The 20326-nt window shown below is 67.0% G+C and overlaps 3 protein-coding genes across 4 annotated transcripts in view; all 3 read right to left on the bottom strand.

Moving 5' to 3' along the window:
* Positions 1-7: 7 nt before the first annotated feature.
* Positions 8-3132, bottom strand: LOC308176878 (C-signal-like). The gene is made up of 6 exons (XM_080553197.1): positions 2918-3132; positions 2118-2169; positions 1482-1669; positions 1230-1388; positions 1030-1140; positions 8-178 (listed from the first exon to the last, which is right to left on the bottom strand). Exons 1-6 carry the CDS (start codon positions 3053-3055, stop codon positions 65-67), a joined length of 762 nt encoding a protein of 253 aa, XP_080409323.1. The 5' UTR covers positions 3056-3132; the 3' UTR covers positions 8-64.
* Positions 3133-3305: 173 nt separating this feature from the next.
* On the bottom strand, positions 3306-12745 carry MTSS2 (MTSS I-BAR domain containing 2). 2 transcript variants are annotated; one of them, XM_080553189.1, is made up of 14 exons: positions 12584-12745; positions 10129-10190; positions 9960-10033; positions 9169-9253; positions 8951-9042; positions 8789-8863; positions 7939-8096; positions 7741-7848; positions 7568-7665; positions 7148-7358; positions 6695-6769; positions 6376-6552; positions 6121-6286; positions 3306-5530 (listed from the first exon to the last, which is right to left on the bottom strand). In XM_080553189.1, exons 1-14 carry the CDS (start codon positions 12650-12652, stop codon positions 4746-4748), a joined length of 2235 nt encoding a protein of 744 aa, XP_080409315.1. In that variant the 5' UTR covers positions 12653-12745; the 3' UTR covers positions 3306-4745. The 2 variants fall into 2 exon arrangements, with proteins under 2 accessions (XP_080409315.1, XP_080409316.1); XM_080553190.1 differs by having other exon boundaries at positions 7148-7355.
* Positions 12746-15108: 2363 nt separating this feature from the next.
* The window catches only part of VAC14 (VAC14 component of PIKFYVE complex), a 50283-nt gene continuing 45065 nt past the window's right edge, over positions 15109-20326 (bottom strand). Inside the window, exons 15-19 of the mRNA XM_080552787.1 lie at positions 20152-20326; positions 19561-19679; positions 18354-18433; positions 17405-17555; positions 15109-15887 (exon numbers count right to left, since the gene is read on the bottom strand). Of these exons, the coding sequence (XP_080408913.1) occupies positions 15725-15887; positions 17405-17555; positions 18354-18433; positions 19561-19679; positions 20152-20326 (688 nt within the window). The 3' untranslated portion in view covers positions 15109-15724. The remainder of the gene's footprint in view (positions 15888-17404; positions 17556-18353; positions 18434-19560; positions 19680-20151) is intronic.

Raw genomic sequence — 20326 nt, 5'->3', positions numbered from 1 at the left:
GGCACCGTCCCAGCATGGCCGTGGCCATTTATTGATCTCCAGCCCCGGGGCTGGGGGTGCCCCCTCACCACGGCAGCCTCTGCCCCCGCCAGTCCCAGAAGGTGCCGTTGCTGGAGGCCGAGAGGCCGGCGAGGACGCGCAGGACGCCCTGGGTGCTCTCCTCCATCGTCACCGGGCCCTGCAGGGACAAGGACAGCGGCGCTGAGCCCCTCGTGCACGCCCAGAAGGGGGCCCACTGCTCTGCGTCTTTTTTTTTTGGAAAAAAATCCATTTTTGGGTGCGCAATAAAACAATTCCACGAGGCCAGGGAGAGGCCCCGGCCTCGCCAGCCTTCGGTCGGTGCAGGGTGACCCTAGCTTGGGGTGGCGATGCCCCACGGTGCGGCACCACGGCTGCGTGAGGGGCAGGCGAGCACGGGGCCGGGGTGCCCTCTGCTGACACATGGGCTCCAATGGAAACGAGAAAGTAATGCAGGAAATGGGAAAATAATACAGGAAATGGGGAAATAACGTGAGAAATGGGGAAATAATGAGCGGTTAAAAGGAGAGCCCAGGACTGTCCCCTTGCTGTGGTATCATGGAGCCTGTGAGACCCGGGTGGGAGCCATGAGGAGGGAGGGCCATGGTGTGAGATATCCGTGGGGCTCTGTATCTGTGGGGTGTGATATCGGTGGGGCACTATGGCTGTGGGGTGTGAGAGCCATGGGGGGGGGGGTCGTTAAGTCTATGGGGCACAATAGTCATGGGGTGCGATATCCATGGGGTGCTATGTCCATGGGGCATGATACCCATGGGGGTGCTCTGTCCATGGGGCACTACGCCTATGGGGCACGATACCCATGGAGCACTATATGCATGGGGCATGATACCTACGGGGCATTATGTCCATGGGATGCTACAATACCCATGGGGTACTCTGTCCGTGGGGTGCTACGTCTATGGGGCATGATACCCATAGAGCTTTATGCCCATGGGGCACAACACCCGCAGGACGTTACGGCGCGGCGCTGTCGGTGCCCCCATCCCTCACCGACTCGCGCCCCGGCGCTGGCTCCACGCAGCCTGGGTCGATGGCCACGCAGAGGATCCCGCTGTCGCCGTACTGCAGGGCCTGGCACTTCGTCAGCATGTTCAGCGCTGCCTGCGGGGACAGCGGCACCGTCGGGGGGTGGCCGGCAGGTGGGTGAGGACCCCATAGGGGTGACCCTGCACCCCTCCCCAGGGCCGTACCTTGCTGCAGCGGTAGGAGATGTCCTGCGCGTCCCCCCAGGCCGCTGCCACCCCGATGGAGCCCATGGCGCTGGAGACATTGACCACGGCTGCACGGCTGCAGCTCAGCCCCTGCCCGCGCCCGGCCTCCGCCGCCTCCCGCAGCAGGGGCAGGAAGGCCTGGGGGGGGCATGGCTGTCACCCCTGGGCCTCAACCCCATAGTTTTGGGGTCGGGGAGCCCCCCACCCCCCCCCCCCCACCCCAAGCCCTACCTGTGTGACCTGCAGGGGCCCGACAGTGTTGGTGGCGTAGAGCAGCGCCATGTTCTCGGCCGTCTCGGTTTCCAGCGTGCTGCGGCGCCGCGCGCCCGCGTTGTTGATCAGGAGGCCGAGGCCAGCGCCACGCAGCTCCTCCTGCACCCGGCCCGCCGCCGCGCCGATACTGCCCGCGTCCGTCACGTCTGCGGGGGGGACAGCGTGGGGACACCCACAGGGAGACCACGAGGACATCCATGGGGACACTCATGGGGATACTAATGGGGAACCCACGGGGACCCCCATGGGGCAATTCCACAAGGACACCCATTGGGACACCCACAGGGACATCTATGGGGACATCCCTGGGGACACTCATGGGGAACCCAAAGGGAAAACTCCACAAGGACACTCATGGCGACACCAATGGGGACAACACCACAAGGCCACCCATGGGAACACCCATGGGGATACCACCATAAGGACACCCCCAGGGACACGCTGGTGGCCGCAGCTGGTGCATGAAGCTCTGAGGGGTGCCCTGAGGCAGTTCCTGGGCACTGGGCGGCCCCGGTTGGGGGGACGGTGTTGGGGTGGACGGGATTTTGGGGGACAGTGTTCTGGGGGACAGGGTTTTGGAACGCTGGCACCTACCGAGGGGCAGGACCACGAGGCTGGGGGAGCCCAGAGCCAGCTCGTTGAGAGCCTGAGGGAGGAACGGGGCTGAGAGGGCGGCACCAGGAGCCCCACGGGGCGAGGTATGGGGCAGGTGGTCCCTGCTGCGGTGCCCTGCAACACCCAGCAGCACTGCCACCGCCGGCGGCACCTCCACTTCCACCACTACCATCCCCACCACATTCTCCAACAAATCCATCCCCACCACCTCAACCACCTCCACCAATACCATCCCCACCCTCCCCACACCCACCACCAGTACCATCCCCACTGCCACCACTTCCAGCTTCTCCACCATCCCCACCAGCAATAACACCATCCCCACCACCTCCTCCACCACCCCCACCACCTCCACCCCCACCACCTCCACCACCACCACCTCCACCACCACCACTTCCACCACCACCACCTCCACCCCTACCACAACCTCCACCTCCTCCACCATCCCCAGCAACACCTCCACCAACACATCTCCACCACCATCACCATCCCCACCACCACCATCCCTACCACCTCCTCCACCATCCCCACCACCATCCCTACGATCACCACCAGCACCACCACCACCATCCCCACCACCTCCTCCGCCACCATCACCAAGACCACCACCTCCTCCACCATTCCCATGACCTCCTCCACCAATACTTCCACCACCACCACTACCTCCACCCCCACCACCACAACCCCCCAACCCCTCCCCACCCCCCATCACAGCGACACCTCGCAGCACTGCCCCCACCACGGTGACTGCCCCAACCCCCCCTCCCCCAGGTCCCCACCTTTCCGTCGGGGTCGGTGCAGGCGGCGAAGAGGCGCCGCGGGGGGCTCGGCAGCTCCAGGAAGCGTTTGACCAGCCCCAGCCCCACGCCACCATCACAGCCAGTCACCAGCACGTGCTGGGCTCCAGGCCCCTCCATGCCGCCCTCCTGCCCCACGGCTGCCCCACAGCACTGATGTCACCACCACGTGTTGGGGCAGGACGGCCGCCCCCAAACCCTTGGGAAACGGCCCCGTAATTGTCGGGGTGGTGCCGGGGACGCCCTGGGAGGGGTGGGGAGGGATTGGCAACGTCACCCCACGTGGGGGGGGGCCCCCTCAGCACCCCGAATTTTGGGTGGGGGGACAGGGACAGGGCCCCCCCGGTTCCAATGGAGGCGCAGACGGGGCTAATTACAGTACAACCTTTATTAATACTGGAATCTTCACAGTGCATTCGTTACTCGTAGCAGTGACTATTTAAATCAAGGGCTCAAGGGGGGGGGGGGATAGGGGACGTTACCACCAAAAAATAATAAAATAAAATTAAAAACTTAAAAAAAAAAAAGAGAGGGGAGAAAAGAAAGAAACGTGGCCGAAGGGTGGGGGGAAGCGGAGACGGGAGCACGGGGGGAAATAAATTAAAAAAAAAAGAAAGTAAAGGAGCGGGTTAACAACAGCACCAGAAAAATTACTTCAGTCGAAAGACAATTTTTTTTTTCTCTTTTCCAAGGAATTTTTGCTCTCTGTACAAAATGAGAAGGACCCCCCCACCCCGCCCCCAACCCCAGACGTTTGTCACTTGTCATCAGCGCTTGGGGTCACGACAGGGGAGACGGGGCCGGACGGTGGCTACGAGGTTACTCCTAGGCGGGGGCGAGCTATGTACAGGGGGGGGGCCGGGGCCAGGCTGTGCTGCCCCGGGGCTGGCGTCGCCCCCCCCGCGGGATGGGGACAGGATGGGGATGGGGATGGATGGGTCCTGCGCTGGGGGGGGACGGGGGGAGAAAGGGTGAAAGGGAGAGGAGGAGGAAGGGGGGGCAGGGGGAAGGAAGGAGAAAGAAGTTGGGAGAGGAAGAGGAGGGAGCAGGGCGCAGAATGGACTGAGGAAAGGGGAGATGGGCAGGGTGATGGAGGAGGACATGGGGAGATGGAGGGGGAGATTGGAAGGCAGATGGGGAGATGGAGAAGGAGATGGGGAGGGAGACGGACAAAGAGATGGGGAAGGAGATGGAGGGGGAGATGGAGAGATGTAGAGAAATGGAGAGAGAGATGGAGAGATGGAGGGGGTGATGGAGGGGGACATGGGGAGATGGAGAGGGAGGAGGAGAGATGGAAAGAAATGTAGAAAGATGGAGAGATGGAGGGGGAGATGGGGAGATGCGGAGGGGGAGATGGGGAGGGGGAGATGGGGAGATGGAGGGGGAGAGATGGAGTGGGAGATGGGAAGGGAGATGGGGAGATGGAGGGAGAGATGGGGAGAAAGATGGGGAGATGGAGAGATGGAAGGAGATGGGAGATGGAGAGGGAGATGGAGGGGGAGAGGGAGAGGGACGTGTGGCGATGGAGAGATGGAGAGGGAGACGGATGGGGAGATGGAGCAGGAACAGGAGAGCGCAAGACACGGGCGCGAGACGGCAGCACACTACGGAATTAACGAAAGGAACCCAAAAACGTGAGGAAGGAAAGAAAAACGAGGTGGGGAAGGGACCAACAGAGGCGGTGACCAGCGTGAGGACGGGGCTGGGGGGGCGCTGTGCCCTGCTGCGGCTGGGGGTCCCTGCGCCCCCCCGGGGGCTCCCATCCCCGTGTGCCCAGCTGTGCGCCGCCGCCGCGTCCCTGCGGGCACCATCACGATATCCGTGGGGCCGACCTGTCATTGGTGACGGTCCTGCGCAGGCGCACGCCGCGCCGGATGGCCACCAGCATGTCTTCAGCCGGGGGGTCCATGGCAGGCGCGGGGGGTGGTGCGGGGGTCTCCTCCAGCGCGGTGGGGAAGGGGAACTGCCCCTCGCCCAGGGCACGGGCGCCGGCCACCAGCTCACCAATCTTCTCCACCAGGCTGTGCCGGTTGGCGGCCAGCTGCCGGTCCTCCTCATCCTCCTCATCCTCCTCCTCCTCCTCAGCGGCGCCGGTGCCACGTGGCGCTGCGCCAGGGTAGATGGGGATCTCGGCCGCGCTACCACTGCCCCACGCCGTGTTGGGGAGGCTCAAGCGCTTGGGTGAGGCTTTGGCAAAATCCACGGGGCCGGGCGAGGCGTCCTCGGCGTAGAACACGCACTCCTCGCTGCCCACCCGCGTGGGGCCGGTGTAGGCGGGCGAGTCGGGCACCGTGGGGGTCTTGACAGGGACGATGGGCGGGCGGATGGGGATGGGGCCGGCATTGGAGAGCGTGCGGCGCACCGAGGGCTTGGTGGAGGGCGTGCGGCGGATGGTGGCCACCCCTGGTGTGGTGCCGGCCGGCAGGCTGGTGCCGCTGGGCAGCCCGGCGGTGGACGCGGGGCGCTTGGTCTGGATCATGCGCCGGTAGTTCTGGGCGATGTTGCTGTTGCGCGGGATGGTGGAGGACTTGTCGAAGTCGCTCTGGGGCTCGCACTCCACGTCGCCGTTCACCGAGTAGCAGTCGTAGTCGGAGCCTGCGGGCACCGAGCGGGGTCACGGGCGGCCCCGGGCTCGCAACCGCGAGCACCCCGACGGCCGCCTCTGTGTGCCATGCCACCAACATGACACTTCATGGCCACACAATGCCACGGCCATCGTGGCACAATGGCCACCAACAGTGCTATCAGCTGTAACTTTGGTGGCCAACTTGGCCCCAAAAAATACCCAAAGGGCCCGGGTCCCCCTGCTTCACGCTCCCGTCGCTGCGTGCCGCAGCACTGTGTGCACCGATGGGTGCGACCACCGCCTCCACATGCCCTTCCCACCCCCAGCCCCAAATCCACGAGCTGCAATGGGGTGCCCCCCTCCTCCCCACCCTGTGTTGGTGCAGGGCCAAAGGGATCGGGTCCGGGCTCGTGCCCTCTTGCGAAACCAGAGCGAAGCCTTGCAATTGGAGCAACGCAACCGGGTGGGACCTCCGTGCCCACGCGGGGTGGGGAAGGCAGTGCCTCCTGCTCCACCCTGCCGTGAGCCCAGTGCCTCTCACGCAACACCCAGGGGCACAAACCAGCCTCAGCGCCCCCTCCCCAAAGTCTGGGGACGCCCCGGGGTGCCCCCTGGGTACCTTGGGAGGGGATGGTGTCCTCGGAGCAGGACGGGGTGGTGGTCTGTGTGCTGTAGCCGCTGGAGTACTGCAGCGAGTCCCGGCTGCTCTTCTGGTGCTCCAGGCTCAGCCCCCGTGTCAACACCATGGCCAGGTCGCTGGCGGCGGGGGACACCTCCTCGCCGTGCTGCGGGGGCGAGGTGGCTCTGTCAGCCCCCCAGGGAACCCCCAGACCACCCCAAGAGCCCAGCACTGCTGTGCTTGCCCCCACGGTACCTTGGCGGCGATGGTGGCCGGCGACATTCGGGGTCTGGGGGTGTCCTCGGTGCCCATGCCCGGGTAGGCGCCCGTGGCCGAGCCCACCTCGGCCTCCCGCAGGTGCTCCACGCGGTCCTTGCGCCGCTGCAGGGTGCTGACGGCGGGCTGGTCGTAGGGGCTGGCCTTGGACCAATCCTGCGAGCACCGAGGCACGGGGTGGGGGGGACGCAGGGAACGGTCCCCAGCTCGGGCACCGTGCCGCTCAGGATGGAGGGGAGGAGGAGGAGGAGAGCAGTGAAGGCTTCACCCTGGGGGCCGTGGGGGAGGGAAGACTCACCGAGGTGGGGGAGCTGCACTCGCTGACCGACTGGCAAGTCTCCGAGGCCTCTGAGGACGCTGAGCTGGAGGACTTCTGTTGTGCCCCGGGGTCCAGGAGCAGCAGCGAGCACAGGGGGGCAGAGAGCGCACCTGGTGAGCCAGTGCCGTGCCTGCCGCACCCGCTCCCACCCCGCGAGCGGGTCCAGAGGGCCCTGGGGCATCCTCGGTGCCCGGGGGGGGGAAAGCATTTATTTGGGGACACTACCAAGTGGCTCCCCAAAAGCTTGGGATGATTAGGACATGGCAAGAGGGCACGGGGGGGGGGGGCGCAGTTTCTCCTGCAGCATCCCCCACGTTCACCTCCCAACACGGCCAGAAGCGCACACCGGGGGGTTGCGCCCATTTTACAGATGGGAAAACCGAGGCCCAGGAGCCCCATTTCTCCTCTCCCCCTCCTCCCCTCTCCCCGCACCTGGCTGGTGATGTCTGAGGGCATCGGGGAGGGCGGCTTGGAGTAGGCGGCGTCCTGCGAGATGAAGCCAGAGTCGTGCGAGGAGACGCTGGAGAGCCGTGTGCCGGCGCTGGCCGGCTGGGCCAGGCTGCGGTAGCGGTAGGTGGAGGAGGGCGAGCACGTCTGCGCCCCCCCGGGCCATGGGAGGCCACCCTTGGCACTGCTGACGCTGCTGGGGGGGCACGTCGGGGGGCGAGGGCAGCAGGGAGGGCAGAGGAAGGAGAGGACGGCTTGAGAACAAGGTTCAGCACGCTAGTCCGTGGGGATGGGGGCTGTGGGTGGGGGCTCCCAGGACCAGTCCCTCTGCATTACTGGGCACCAGTCGGGCACCTGGCGAGCTTCCCCGCAGGCCACCATTAGTCTCCAGGGTTAACAACGCACCTGCACATGCTGGATTTGCGGGAGCTGGAGCTGCTGGGCGAGGAGGGGGGGGTCTGGTAGGACCAGCTGTAGTCGGAGCCCTTCAGGTCCTTGATCACCTGCGGCAGGGAGCGGGTTGGAGCCCCCCCAGGGCAGCGTCCCCCCCTTAGCCCACCCCGTCCCCCCCCGCTGACCTGCTCGCTGGCGGGGGGCAGCTTGTGGGGCTCGGCGGTGAGCACGGCCAGGTCGTCAATGATGCCCTGCAGGTGGGTGATCTCCCCCAGCATGGTGAGCTCCCCGTTCTGAGCCGGGCGAGGGGACGGGGACATCAGCACCCGATGGTGGTGGACCCCCCCCAAAAAATCCCCCCCCCCAGGGAGGCCATGGCTTACCACCACGGGCTGCAGGAAGGCGATGAAGGTGCAGAAGCGGCCCCGCTCCTCAATGAGCGCCCGGCGCACCGCCTGCTTCTCCGTCTCCTCCAGCAGCAGGTACATGTCGTTGACGTCCTGCAGCGCCGTGTCCAGCTGGGGCTGCAGGTCCCCCTTCCCTGCCGGGGGGACACCGGGGGGGGGACATCAGGCATGGCTGCATCATGGGCCGGGGGCCCTGTCCCACTCCCCGTGGAGGGTGAGCCAACGAGGGGTGCGGATGGATGGGGACATCACTGGCTGGATGGGAACATGGCCATCCAGATGGGGACATCGCCATCCGTATGGGGACATGGCCATCCAAAGGGGGATATGGCCACCCAAATGGGGACATGGCCGTCTGGATGGGGACATGGCCATCCAACTGGGGACATGGCCACCCAAATGGCGACATCACTGGCTGGCTGGGAACATCGCCTTCCCCACGGATTGTGGTGGTGGCGGCGGGGGGGAGGTAGCATGAGCAGGGCAGAGCGGGGACGGACGGATGGACAGGCAGACAGACGGACAGACAGACAAAGCCCCAGCAAAAGGGAAGAGCCGGGGGAGGGGGAAGGCGGGGATGGGGGGACACGGGGATGACATCTTTGGGGGGGGTGTCCTTGGCTTTCGCCCAAGGTGTGGACACAGATAAGGAAGCAGAGGGGGGGCAGTGGTTCACTTACCCAGCAGCTCTACGGGGAGGACGCGGAGGGGAGGAGGAGAGGGAAGGAGACAGAGAGAGAGAGAGAGAGAGAGAAAGAGAGATGTGAAACGCCGGCTGGCCCCCCCGCGCCCCCCGCCCCACCGCTGCCGCCGCCCCCCCCGCTACCTTTGCGAGCCTTCTTCTGCAGCTTGAGCGTGTCCGAGGACTTCTTCTTGATCTCGTGGCGGGCCCGCTTGTACTCTGCGGGCACAGGGGCGGGGTGGGACCAAGCATCCCCCCCACACCCCAAAAAGCAGCCCCCCCCCACCCCAAAACATGCCCCCCCACCTTTGGCGTGGTCCTTGTCCAGCTGGTTGGCGGCTTTCTTCCAGTCCTCGATCCTGTCCTGCAGGGGGGTGATCAGGCTCTCCATGAGGGCGCTGCAGCGGGGGCGCAAAACGAGAGGTGGGAGCGGGGCCGACACCGCCCCCCCCCCCCGGGGTGGGGTGGGAAAAATCCCTGGGGAGGCTCCCGGGGGGTTCCCAGCTCGCCACCGCGGCACCTACTTGGTGAACTGCCGGAGCTTGGCCTCGATGCTGCGGTGCCGCATGCACATGCGGGTGAGCGCGGAGCCGATGTCCCGCGTGGCCCCTGGGGGTCAGAGCGGGGCCCACTGAGTGTCGGGGGCGGCCAGCGGGGTCTGGGGGCTCCCCCCACCCCCCGGTTAAATGCATACATCGATAGCCACTGCGGGGTTCCGTGAGCGGTACATTTTGGGGCTCTGCAAAGAAGCCGCCCCCGTTTGGCAGGCAGGCAGCCGTTAACTCTGAAGCCTAATGGTGGCCACAGGGGGGCAGCGCCGCAGATCCCGCAGAGCGCCGTCAGAAATCCCTGCCCGCGGGCCGGGCAGCGGGGTGCTGCCTCCCCGCACCCCAAAAAGCCCCAGGTGAAGCATCTGAAACCTGCTCTCGTCCCGCAGCGGGGGCCGTGGGGGCACCCCTCAGCTCCCTCCTCCCCATCCGCCCCCCACGCCGTGCCGTGTCCCCCTGCCACCTCCACCCGGGTGTCCGGAGCACCCCCGGAGCCCCTCGATGCCCTAATCCCACTGCTGGGGGCTGGGAGACAAATCTGATTGTGGCTCAGGCCTTCCTCCTCCTCCTCCTCCTCCTCCTCCTTCTCCTCCTCCTCCTCCTCCTCCCCAGCAGCTCCAGATGGCCGGGGTGCCGCCGGCACCATCTGCTTGGCAGCCCAGTGGCGCCTGCGCAGGGGCAGCCCCGGCCCGGGGGGGGGCGGAACGGGACATGATGCTGTGACCCCCCCTTACCACCAGCCCCCCGTGTCCCCCCCCAGGTCCTACCTCGGGTGTTGGTGGCCATGTCGGCCACTTTCTGGAAGGCGTCCAGGAAGGCGACCGCGGCCAGCACTGTGGTCCTGGGGGGGGGGCAGGGACACCGGTGTCACCCCCCGGTTGGGGGGGGGCAGGTCCGGCACCGTGCCCCCCCGTCATCCCCCTGCTGACCACTCACCTGAGCTGGGAGTGCAGCTTGGTGGCCTTCGAGTTGAAGTCCTCCCAGATGGGGTAGGAGCTCTGCAAGGGGGGAGGCGGCCGTCAGACCCCGCACCTTGGGCACAGCCCCCCCCAGCCTCCCCTGGGGGTGGGGGGCAGACAGCTCGGGGACGGGCACAGCCTCGGTGGCCGGCAGAGGCTGAGCGCTCGCCCCGTCCTCCACTGCCTCTTCCTCCCTGCCCTCCACACCCCGAGATTTCCCCCTTCCATCCTTGGCCTTCGGAGACCTCATCGCCGGGCCGGGAGCTCCGGGAGAGGCTGCCCTCACCGTGGAGGTGAGGCTCAAAGTGGCAGGGACAGGGTGCAGGTGTTGGGGGGACCATCCTGGTGCCATCCCAGTAAAACCAGTGGCAGAACGAGTCCATCCCAGTGCCGGGGGTGTCTTGAGGTCAGTCCCAGCGAGGCTGATCCCAGTGCCATCGCATGGTGAGGCCATCGAGGAGCCACCATCGTGGCGAGACCGGTCCCGGTGCCGTTAATCCTGGTGCCACTTCGGTGAGGCAAGTCCTGGTGCCAACCCGGCGTCACCGTCCCAGTGCCGTGTGTCCCAGCAGTCATCCCACGGCTGTCCTGGTGAGGCCATCCCAGAGAGGCCATCCTGGTGAGGCTGTCACGGGGAGGCCGTCACGGCGAGGCCATCTGATGGCAGTTCCAGGTTTGTGAAGTCCCCGGAGGTGGCTGTCGGTGCTCTGGTGGCACTTCTGTCCCGTTTGGGGACAGGGCTTGCGTGGAGCGGGGACACCGCTGGGTTTGGAGCCCTCGGGAGCCTCCCTTCCCTCGCGGGTCCGGCCGGCACGGTTGGAGGGTGCCGCCTGGTGCGTGACGTCCGTCGGGCCACAGCCACGTCCCCGGGCCACCTCTGTGCCAGGCCATCCGGGACGGAGCCGTGGGGAGCACATCATCGTCCCCAGCCCTCTGGGGCACCGGGCAGGAGGAGGACGCGGATGAGGCCAGCAGGGACAAGGACAACGGGGACAAGGACATGCCAAGGTCACCTGGGGACGCTGCGCACCACGGAGAAGCCACCACGGACAAATCCACCGGCACCGAGACCACCACGGGGCTCCGCTGCCCTCCTTCCTCGAGCCACCAAGGGGGAGACAAAAAGCCACTGGCGTGCCCCCAAAGCCACCGAAATCACGTCCCTCTGCCCCGGTGTCACCGCCGCAGGTCCCCGCCGTGCCGGGCATGTTGCCGCGCTCCACGCCGGCACCGATTCTGTCCCCCTGTCCCACCGGTGCCCCGGGACGCCCATGTGGTGACACCAGCACCGGTGGGGACGCTGCGCCCGTGGGGCCTCCGGTGCGCAGCAGGAGCGCAGCTGAAGCTGCAGCACGCTTTTTTTGGTTTTCTGCCCTTTTTTTGTAGTTTTTTTTTTTTAGCCTTCAGCCAACATCATGGAAACAGATCCAGCCCGGTACGCGGGTGCCTGGTGCCGGGGTGAGGGGCTCCTGCCCCCTCCCCAGTGGTGTCCCCACAGGAGTCCCCGCTGTCACTGGCGTGGGGATGGTGGCTCGGGGCCGCGCCGTCCCCTCTGCGGCCACCGAGGGAACGGGGAAACTGAGGCAGGGGCTGCCCAGGAGGGGGGCGAAGGGCATTGGGAGGGTGAAGAAGGGGGTTCCCCAAACCCACCCCCAAGCTTTTTGGGCACGGGAATTTCGGAGGCCGCAGCCACCTCGGCCTCCCCGTCCTCCCCCGGCACCGCAGCCCCCTGGGGCTTTGGGGTCACCCCGTCACCCGTCCCCGTGCGCCACCGGGATTTTCTCACTCGGGGGCTCCCCCCCCCCCAAAACCCCCCAATCCCAGCCCCGTGGGGACACCGCCGGCCCCCGAAGGGGTTAACCTCCTCCTCGGCGAGGCTTTTATTTTTTTATCCCCCCTCCCCTGCCTTGGCAATGACAGCATTGTCTGGCCGGGGCTGCAGCAGGGAGCGGGAGGAAGAGGAGGAGGAGGAGGAAGGAGGCAGCTCTCTTCCCCCCGGAGCGCCCGGGGGCAGCAGCCCCAGCGCTGGGGCCGGGCAGCGAGAAATTCCACCCCCCCCCCGGCAAAAAAATCCCTATTTTGTTTTAAATCGAGCCCCAAAAAAATAATTAATAAAATAAAAATAGAGAAATAAAGCCTTTTTTGGGGGGGGGCACCCAGCCTTTGCTCCCAAGGGAGGCGAAGCCCGGGGTGGGGGGCACACAAAGGTTCCCCCCCCCTCGGCGGCAAGCAGGGGGGAGCCGGAGGGGCTCGGGGGGAGTCCGGGGGGGGGGGGGTCCGGGGCTGCTGCCACCGCTCCGGGACGCGGGGGGGGGGGGGGGGCTCCGGTGGCAGCCCCGGGGTGGAGCGGGGACCCCCCGGTGGGGACGGGGGGCTCGGGGGGGGGGGATCGGAGGGGTGTTGGGGGGGGGTGCTCGGGGGGGGGGCCCTACCTTCATGTCGTTAATGATGGCTTGGAAGAGCCCCCCGAGGGCTCCGCACTCCTTCTCCGCCGTCTCCATCGCGGCGGGCGCTGCGGCTGCCCGGGGCGGGGGGGCGCCGCCGGGGGGGGGCCGCGGGGGGGGCCAGGCTCGGGCTCGGGCTCGGGCTGCGCCGGGGGGGGGGGGGGGGGGGGGGGCTCAGCGGCGGGGGGGGGCGGCGGCGGCGGGGCCGGGCCGGCGGGGCCGGGGCTGGGGCTGGCGGCGGGGGGGCGGGCAGGGCATCGCCCCCCCCCGGGCTGTGCGGGGGCCCGGCCGCCCCCCTGGCGGCGGACGAACGGGACCGGGACCGGGAGCGGGGCCGGCACCGGGAATGGGGCCGGGGAGCGGAGCGCGGAGCCCCCGGGGCGGCGGCGGGGAGCGGGGCGGAGCGGGGCGGGCTCCGGAGCGGCACATGCGCCGCCCGCCCCCGGGGGGGGGCGAAGAGGGGGGGGGCGGGGGGGTTTTTGGGGGGCGGAGGGGGCCGGGGGCCGGCGGGGGACCCCCCCAGGGATGCGCGGGGTTAAGGGGTGGGGGGCGAGGTCAGCGGTGTGGGACGGGGGGGGATCTGGGAGACCCCCCCCCCCCCCCGGGGCGGCCCCGGGACACCCCCCCAAGGGGTGGGGGAGGCTCGGGGGGGCTCTGGGGGTGGTGCTGGGGGTGCGGGTGGAAAGGGGTTTGAGGGGTGTTGGGGATGTGCGTGGGGTGTTGGGGCTGGGGGGGCGAGGGATGCTTTGGGGGTTGGGGGGGGGAACCAAGGGATGCTCGGGGCTGGGGGGGGGCTCCCCAAGGGTCTTCCCCACCCGGGGGTCCCACGCCTGGGTGCGCCGCAGGGATCCCCGGGGGGGCTCCGTGGCCGGTTTTGGGGTCCTGAGCTTGGGAAGCGTGGGAAGTCCGCAGGGAGACCCTGCCCCAACCCCAGCTGGGGTCTGGGGGGGTCCCAACGGCACTGAGCTGCACCCCGAGAGGGTGCTGGGGGTGCTGAGCCCGGCTTGGGACCACCGCCAGGGCATGGAGGGGGCTGCTGCCCCTATATCCCCTATCCAGCCATGAAAACAGCCCCAATATCCTGGTGGCCGTGTCCCGGTGGCCGTGTCCCGGTGTCACCACGCTGCTCGGGCCACCACTGGCCAAGAGCCACCCATAAGGACCGGACCACAGCCCCGTGCTCCAGCCGGGATTTCTCCCCAAACCCTGACCCTGTTGGGGCCATCAGCAGTGGGGGACACGCAGCAGGGACCCCAATGTCCCCTCCGTGCGCCAAGAGGTGGCCGGGGGGCTCGGGGAGGCACGGCTGGCCCGTCCTGGAGGGCTGGCTGTTAAAATTAACCCGCCACGACCGGGTTTGGGAAGCCCTTTCCCGGGAATGCCAGGAATGTCTTGATCCCGTCCAAAGCAGCCTCGGTGCGGGGCTGCCGGGGGAACCCGCTGCCAGAGCCCAGCTCTGCTGTAAACAGGCCGGGGGCCATAAAAGCCCTCCGCATTCCTCCGGCCCCCTCCCCGGGATCAGGTGAGGGCCCGAAACGCACCGGGATGGGGCTGGGGGTGCAGCCGCGCTCCCCAAAATGCAGCCCCCCCGTGCGCGGCGGCCCCTCAGCGCTGCTGGCCAGGGCGAAGCGGCTGCTCGGGGCCAGGAAAATGCCTGTCACCGCGCTGCGGTTTCATGACCACGGCCTGGAAGAATTTCGGCTGCTTTTTCCCCTCTCGGGGAGAGGAGCAGGAGGAAAAGCCCCGGCGCGCCTGCCAGGCAGGGGAGCAGCCCCGGGGCCAGCGTGGCAGGGCTGGGGCAAGGTGGCAGGGCCAGAGCAGGGCCTACTGGGCTAGCAAGAGCCAGGGTTGGGAGTTCTGGGGCTCCTCTTTGGGATGGATGTGTATGGGGAGTCTTGGATGCAAATGGGGAGCCCCAGATGTGGATAGGGAGCCTCAGATCCGTATGGAAAACCCCAGATCTGGATGGGGAGCACCATATGTGGATGGAGAACCCCATATGCAGATGGAGAGCCCTGGATGTGGATGGGAAACACCGGTTGCAGATGGGAAACCCCAGATCTGAATGGGGACCCCTGGATGCAGAGCCCCAGATGTGGATGGGGAAAGCTGGATGTGGATGCAGAGTCCCCGTATGAGGACGGGGAACCCCATATGCGGATGGGAAACCCCATATGCAGATGGAGAACCCCATATGCAGATAGAGAACCCCAGATATGGATGGGGAAACCTGGATGTGAATGGAGAGATCCACATGTGGATGGTGAACCCTGGATGCAGATGGGGAGCCCCATGTCGATGCAGAACCCCGTATGTGGATGGAGAGACTCACATGTGGATGGGGAGCCCCAGATGCAGATGGGGAGCCCCATATGTGGATGGAGAACCCCATATGGGGATGGAGAGCCTCAGATATGGATAGAGACCCCCATATCCTGATGGGGAGCCCCCAGCAGCAGGCACGCCGCAGCGGCCGTGCCAGCCACGCAGGAAGGGCAGGACGGCGGGGCTGCTCTGCGTTGCTCTCTTTATTTTGTCGCGGGGAGCTCGCGATAGGAAGGAGGATGGGGTGCAGGGGGCGCGGAGCGAGGGGGGGCTCCTCCACCGCACCCGCACCCGGCGCGGGGTTAAGGCTGCGCTGCCGGCCGTGCCCGGGGCTCGGGGGGTGCGGGGGTCCTGGGGCCGTGGCAGCCTGCGGGTGGGAGCGCGGGTGCCTGTGCTCGTTTTCCCGGCGGGGAGTACCCCGTTTGCTCCCTTCTTCCCTGCCCCGCGCGTTTCCTCCCCTCCGGTCCCTCTGGCAGGAGGCCGTGCTCTCAGCTGACGGTCACGGGGAAGGCATTAGCGAAGCGGAGGGGAGTTTGCTCGCCCTGCTGCAGGAGAAGTCAGCGCCTTCCCCGCGGCCTCTCCTCCTCCCGGCGACACCGGGCACAGCCTGGGGGTCCCACCGTGCGTAAGGCAGCACGGAGGGGGAAAAACCAGCCCCGTGCCGAGCGCTCGCCCATCTCCCTCTGCCCTTAAAACCACCAGGTGCTCGGGACCCGCTGTCCCCGTGCCCTGGTCCGCGTCCCCGTGCCCTGGTCCCTGCCCCAAGCGCTGCAACCGTGCCCACGGGCGGCCGCGCGGGGCTGCTCAGAGGACGCCGCGCCGCTCCAGCTGCTCTGCCCGCCCGGCTCGCTGGTGCCGCGCCTCCAGGTGCTTGTGCTGCACCTTGTCAAAGTGCTGCAGCAGCTCCGTGTAGTCGATGTTGGAGGCCGCCGACCTCTTGGAGCCCGCGCTCGCCCTGGTGCCGTCCCTGCGGGGAGGAAGGCGAGCGTGAGGGCAGAGCACGCCGCACCGCGTGCCCCGGTGCATGATGCTGGTGCTGAGCCGAGGGGCTGGCACCTTGCTGAGCCCTGCAGAGTCCTGGCGCCCTCCTGCAGAGGCAGGAGATGGAGGCCAGGAGAGGCCGGGACAGGAGGGAGGCCACCAGGCACGTTCGGTGCCCAAGGTGGAGGTCCCGGCCTCGCCGGGGCAGTGCCTCAGTTTCCCTGCCTGGCTTTACAAAACCCCAAATAAATATCTGTGTGCGGGGACAGCCGCGGGGTGGGACGAGGACCCCTCGTGCCCGGCACGCCGCCGCCTTCCCATCGTGGCACGGCTTCCCCGGGGAGGGGGCAGCCCGGGCTCGCGGTTATGAAAGCAGCCTCCGGTGTTTGAAGGAATGTAGGTCAGCGTTAATCAGATGCTCAGGCTGTCTGACAGCTCCGATCGCTCCGAAAACCCGGCTGCCACGGCCGAGGGAAGAGAGAGAGGGAAAAAAAAAAAGGGAGGGGGGGGACAGGCACACGTGCCCCCCTTCCCTGCCCCTCCAATTAAAATTGGGGCTGCGGGCTCCCGCTCCAGCTCAGCGGCGCACGGCGGATAAAAGCCAGCCCAGGGGACGAGTTAAAAGTGAAGGAGTGGAGCTGGTGGGGGTCTGCTTCAGAAAACGGCGCATCTTGGGAGCGCTTCTCTTTTTTTTTTTTTTCCGGGGCTTTGCAAAGGAAGGCAGAGCTTTCATCGTGCGCCATCGCCGGCGAGCGGCCGTCCCCGCTCGTTAGCCGGGGCTTGACGAGTAAAATCCCCCCAGCAGCGTCCGGCCATGGCAAAAGGAGCCGGGCGGGAGGCTGCAGCCCCCCGGGGAGGGCTCGGGGCTGTTCCCAGCGCCGTCACCGCGGAGGGGCCACAAAAGTGGCTGCCAAAAGGCCCCCGGTGAGGACGGCCACCCCCGCCGGCGTGGTGTCACCGTCCTTTTGGGTGCCCGGACGGACAGACGGATGGACGGCGGCATGGCCGTGGTGGGGACGCTTTCCCAGCCGCCGCCGGGAGCTGCCTTCCCTCTCCGTCAAAACCTCCTCCATGGCTCTGCTCGTTTCCATAGCGACCCCACAAGTGAAATTTTCCATCCCGGATGCCAAATGCCTGCGGATGAGGCGCAGCCCTCCCAGGGTTACCAAATATAGACAAAAAAACCCCGAGCCAGAGCTCCCGGCCACGGGGCAAGGAGCAGCCGCGGCCACTGAGGAGCCGCAGCGCAGAGGCAGAGCGCGGTCCTGGCACGGGGCATCCATGTCCATCCCCTTCCCCATCCCCATCCCGTCCCCATCCCTGTCCCCATCCTCCCCATTCCATCCCCATCCCAATCCCATCCCCGTCCCTCTCCCCATCCTGTCCCTGTCCCCATCCCTGACCCCATCCCCATCCTGTCCCCGTCCTGTCCCTGTCCCCATCCCCATCCTCATCCCATCCCCATCCCCATCCCAATCCCATCCCTGTCCCCGCGGCACCTACGCGCTCTGCATGAGCTCGGGGTTGGGCACGCACTGCAGCCGGTGGGAGAGGAGCTGGAAGGCGCTGCTCTGGGGCAGCAGCATCAGCAGGCCGTACAGCGCCTTGATCAAGTAGGGGTTGTTCTTCACGTCCAGCAGCTGCAGGCGGAGATCTGCAAGCGGAGAGGAAGAGGATGGAGGCGGGGGAAGGCACTTCGCTTCCAGCCCCGACACCCCAGGTTCCTCCCGGCCCAGTAGGAAGCTCCTGGCATCACACCGTGCCTGCAGCCCTTCCCCGCGTGTCCCTCACGTGTCAGCAGCCTCCAGCCGGGCTCGTTTGAGCCCAAGGAGCCCCCCTGACTGCTCTGAACCTCTGCCCCCAAATATTCCTCAGTCCTGGTCCCATCCCAGAGCCCTTACTGGGAGTTTTCCTAATGCCCAGCTGCTCCTCGTGGCCCCAGGGGAGAAGCAGCCCAGGGACAGCCAAATGCAGTCGCTGGTGGGAGAAAACCCCGGGGGGAGAAAACCCCAGTGGGAAAAACCTCCAGTGGGAGAAAACCTCGTCGAGAGAACACCCCATGGATGCAGCACCCAGCGGTGGGGCACAGCAGGGGCAGGGGGTCAGGCTTTGCCCGCTGACCCCTGCAGGGACAGGAGCAGCCCATTTTGTAGGGCTGATCCCCCCGGGCACGGGGCTGCGCGTGGCCCAAGTCCCCCTCCCATCCTTCCTTCCTCCCCCAGGCCTTTGTTGTGTGCCACGGCCGCCCGCTCCGTTAACCCACATACGGGGGCCGGCTGCCTCCCCGGCGGGCAGCGCGAGCGGCGGGCTGGCAGCACCAGGTCCGATAACTTCTGCTCTATTTATTCGCGCAGCCACGAAGGAGCGGGGAGGGGACGTGCCCGGGCTGCTGGAGCGAGCCCCCCACTTCCCACCCCCCCAGCAAACTCAAAAAGACAGGGCCGAGCCTTACAGGTGAATATGGGGCACTCGATGAGCTGCACCAGCTTGTCCACCTCGGTGAGGAAGTCCACGGTGACCTCCAGGTCCCCGCTGGGCACGGCTGTTAAGGATGCACCTTGGGAAGGAGAGGGCCTGGTGGCAGCAGGGGGGGGACCCCAAATATTTGTGGCTTGTGGCCCTTCTGCGAGTTCAGTGGTGGATCCCAACCACTGGACGTGTTTGAGAGCCACGTGGTGCCACAGGACATGGCTCGGGGTGGGACTGGGCTGGCTGCACGTGGAGATTTGAGGTCTGCCCCAAGCTGGGTGATGCCGAGATGCAGCTGCTCGGCACGACCCGTGCCGTGTCCTCCTCCCCCGGGCAGGCAGGGGACAGGCCAGGGGGCAGGGGAGGCAGCGTGGCCACAGGGATGGCACGAGAGCACCCCGGTGCCCTGGGAGAAACACCAGCACACGCTGGAAAGAGTAACCGAGAGCGATAGCAAGCTCCTCTGCAGGGAAATACACCTGGGGAGTCCCGGGTTGTGCCGGCACAGGGAAATAACCCTTGTGCTCCGGGCAGAGGGTGAGCTCACCGTGGTGCCACAGGGCCCGCACAGCGCCAGGTGCTGGCTCTGCTGGGACACGTCCCAGGCCCCGAGCACCAAAACCTTGGCTCCACAGGCCAGGTGCTGGAGGCTGCAGCCAGCCAGGAGGGAAGGAGCCAGGATCTGGGGGAAGGAGGCGGCTTGGGCCGCGCCGCTCCCTCCTGCGGCACGCTTGCACCGAGCCGAGCTGCGGCTCCATGCCTTGGAGTGGCCATGACAAGGGCAGGGCATCGGCGTGTCCTCGCCCTGCGCCAGGCAGAGGTGGGAGCACGGCCTTGGCGGAGCTGAGGCTGCCCGGGGGCATCGCTGCCTCCCCGGGGTGCGCCGCGCTTGGCTCTACCCGGAGTCTGCCTCGGACAGACAGAGGACGGGGGTTTTAAGGTAACATTTGCGGGTGGAAAAGGAGAAGGAAAGAAATCATGCTCGTGTCGCTGGACACGGGTCCGGGAGGCCAAAGCCTTCATCCTCCCGGGAGGAAGGAGCTTCCCCTCCTGGGCGGCTGAAGGTCAGTGCTCAGCCATCGCGCCGTCCTCTTTTACACCACCAAAAAAAAAGGGGAGAGGGGCTGGGAGGCACCCCGCAAGCACTGCCCCCTCCCGTCTGCGCCCCGGCAGAGCCCCCCCAAGGATACAACTTCTGGATGAGGTCGTAGGCGTGCTTGTAGTTCTGGGTGAGGAAGCAGAGGGACACGGTTGTCACCGGGTTGTGACACCAGGACCGGTACAGGCAGCAGAACAGGTTGCGGCTCTCCTGGGGAAAGAGGAAGCGGGGGGGTTAGGTGAGGGGGCCACCAAAACACGGGGGGACACCTCTCCGCCCCCCAGCCCGCCCGGTGCTGACGCTGCCCTGGGCTTCGGGGTGCCCGCTGCGGCCACCGCTGCCGCTGGCAGCTGCTCCGGGAGCGGCTTTGCTGCAGGAACAGCTGCGGGACCAGCGGGGCCCCGCGGGGTGCTCGCCCCCGTCACCTGTCTCCTGGGGAGCGCAGGAGGGAGGTGGCAGCTGCCGCGGGGCTCGGGGGGCCCGAGGAGGGCATGCAGGGCTTGCGATCGGCTTACATGGGGGGTCGGGGGCCCCTTCCCGTGCCGAGGGGCGTCCTGGCGGTCCCCAGACTGCCAGCGCTCACTGCACGCTGCCCACGGGATGCGTGACCTGTGCTCTGCTTCTAAGCAGTCGCCCCCTGCCTCAGTTTGCCCGTCTGTGAAATGGAGCCACGCGCCCGTACCGGCGTCCTCAGGTCCTTCAGTTGGTTTCTCAGCTGGAAGAGCTCAGAGGAGGTGAGCAGGATGGTGTTCAGGGTGTGCACCATGGTCGAGGCGAACTTGAGGTCCTCTTCCCGAAGGAGGATGTCTGCCATGGAGTGGAAGATGTTTTCTGCGTTCAGAAGTAGACAAAGCTGC

Source organism: Anser brachyrhynchus, assembly GCF_964034855.1.
Source record: "Anser brachyrhynchus genome assembly, chromosome: 12".
Lineage (NCBI taxonomy): Eukaryota > Metazoa > Chordata > Aves > Anseriformes > Anatidae > Anser > Anser brachyrhynchus.
Note: the sequence above shows the minus strand (reverse complement) of the source record. Positions and strands in the feature narration are given on the sequence as shown.

Excerpts from the sequence above, each read along its gene's own strand:
- LOC308176878 (XM_080553197.1), bottom strand. The coding sequence starts at position 3,055 with ATGGAGGGGCCTGGAGCCCAGCACGTGCTGGTGACTGGCTGTGATGGT. Across the intron at positions 1,670-2,117 it reads CCTCGTGGTCCTGCCCCTCG|ACGTGACGGACGCGGGCAGT; the intron begins GTAGGTGCCAGC and ends TCCCCCCCGCAG. Across the intron at positions 1,141-1,229 it reads TCTCCTACCGCTGCAGCAAG|GCAGCGCTGAACATGCTGAC; the intron begins GTACGGCCCTGG and ends CTGTCCCCGCAG.
- MTSS2 (XM_080553189.1), bottom strand. The coding sequence starts at position 12,652 with ATGGAGACGGCGGAGAAGGAGTGCGGAGCCCTCGGGGGGCTCTTCCAA. Across the intron at positions 7,849-7,938 it reads CCTTCCTGCAGCCCGTGGTG|AACGGGGAGCTCACCATGCT; the intron begins GTAAGCCATGGC and ends CGCCCGGCTCAG. Across the intron at positions 6,287-6,375 it reads CGGCCACCATCGCCGCCAAG|CACGGCGAGGAGGTGTCCCC; the intron begins GTACCGTGGGGG and ends TCGCCCCCGCAG.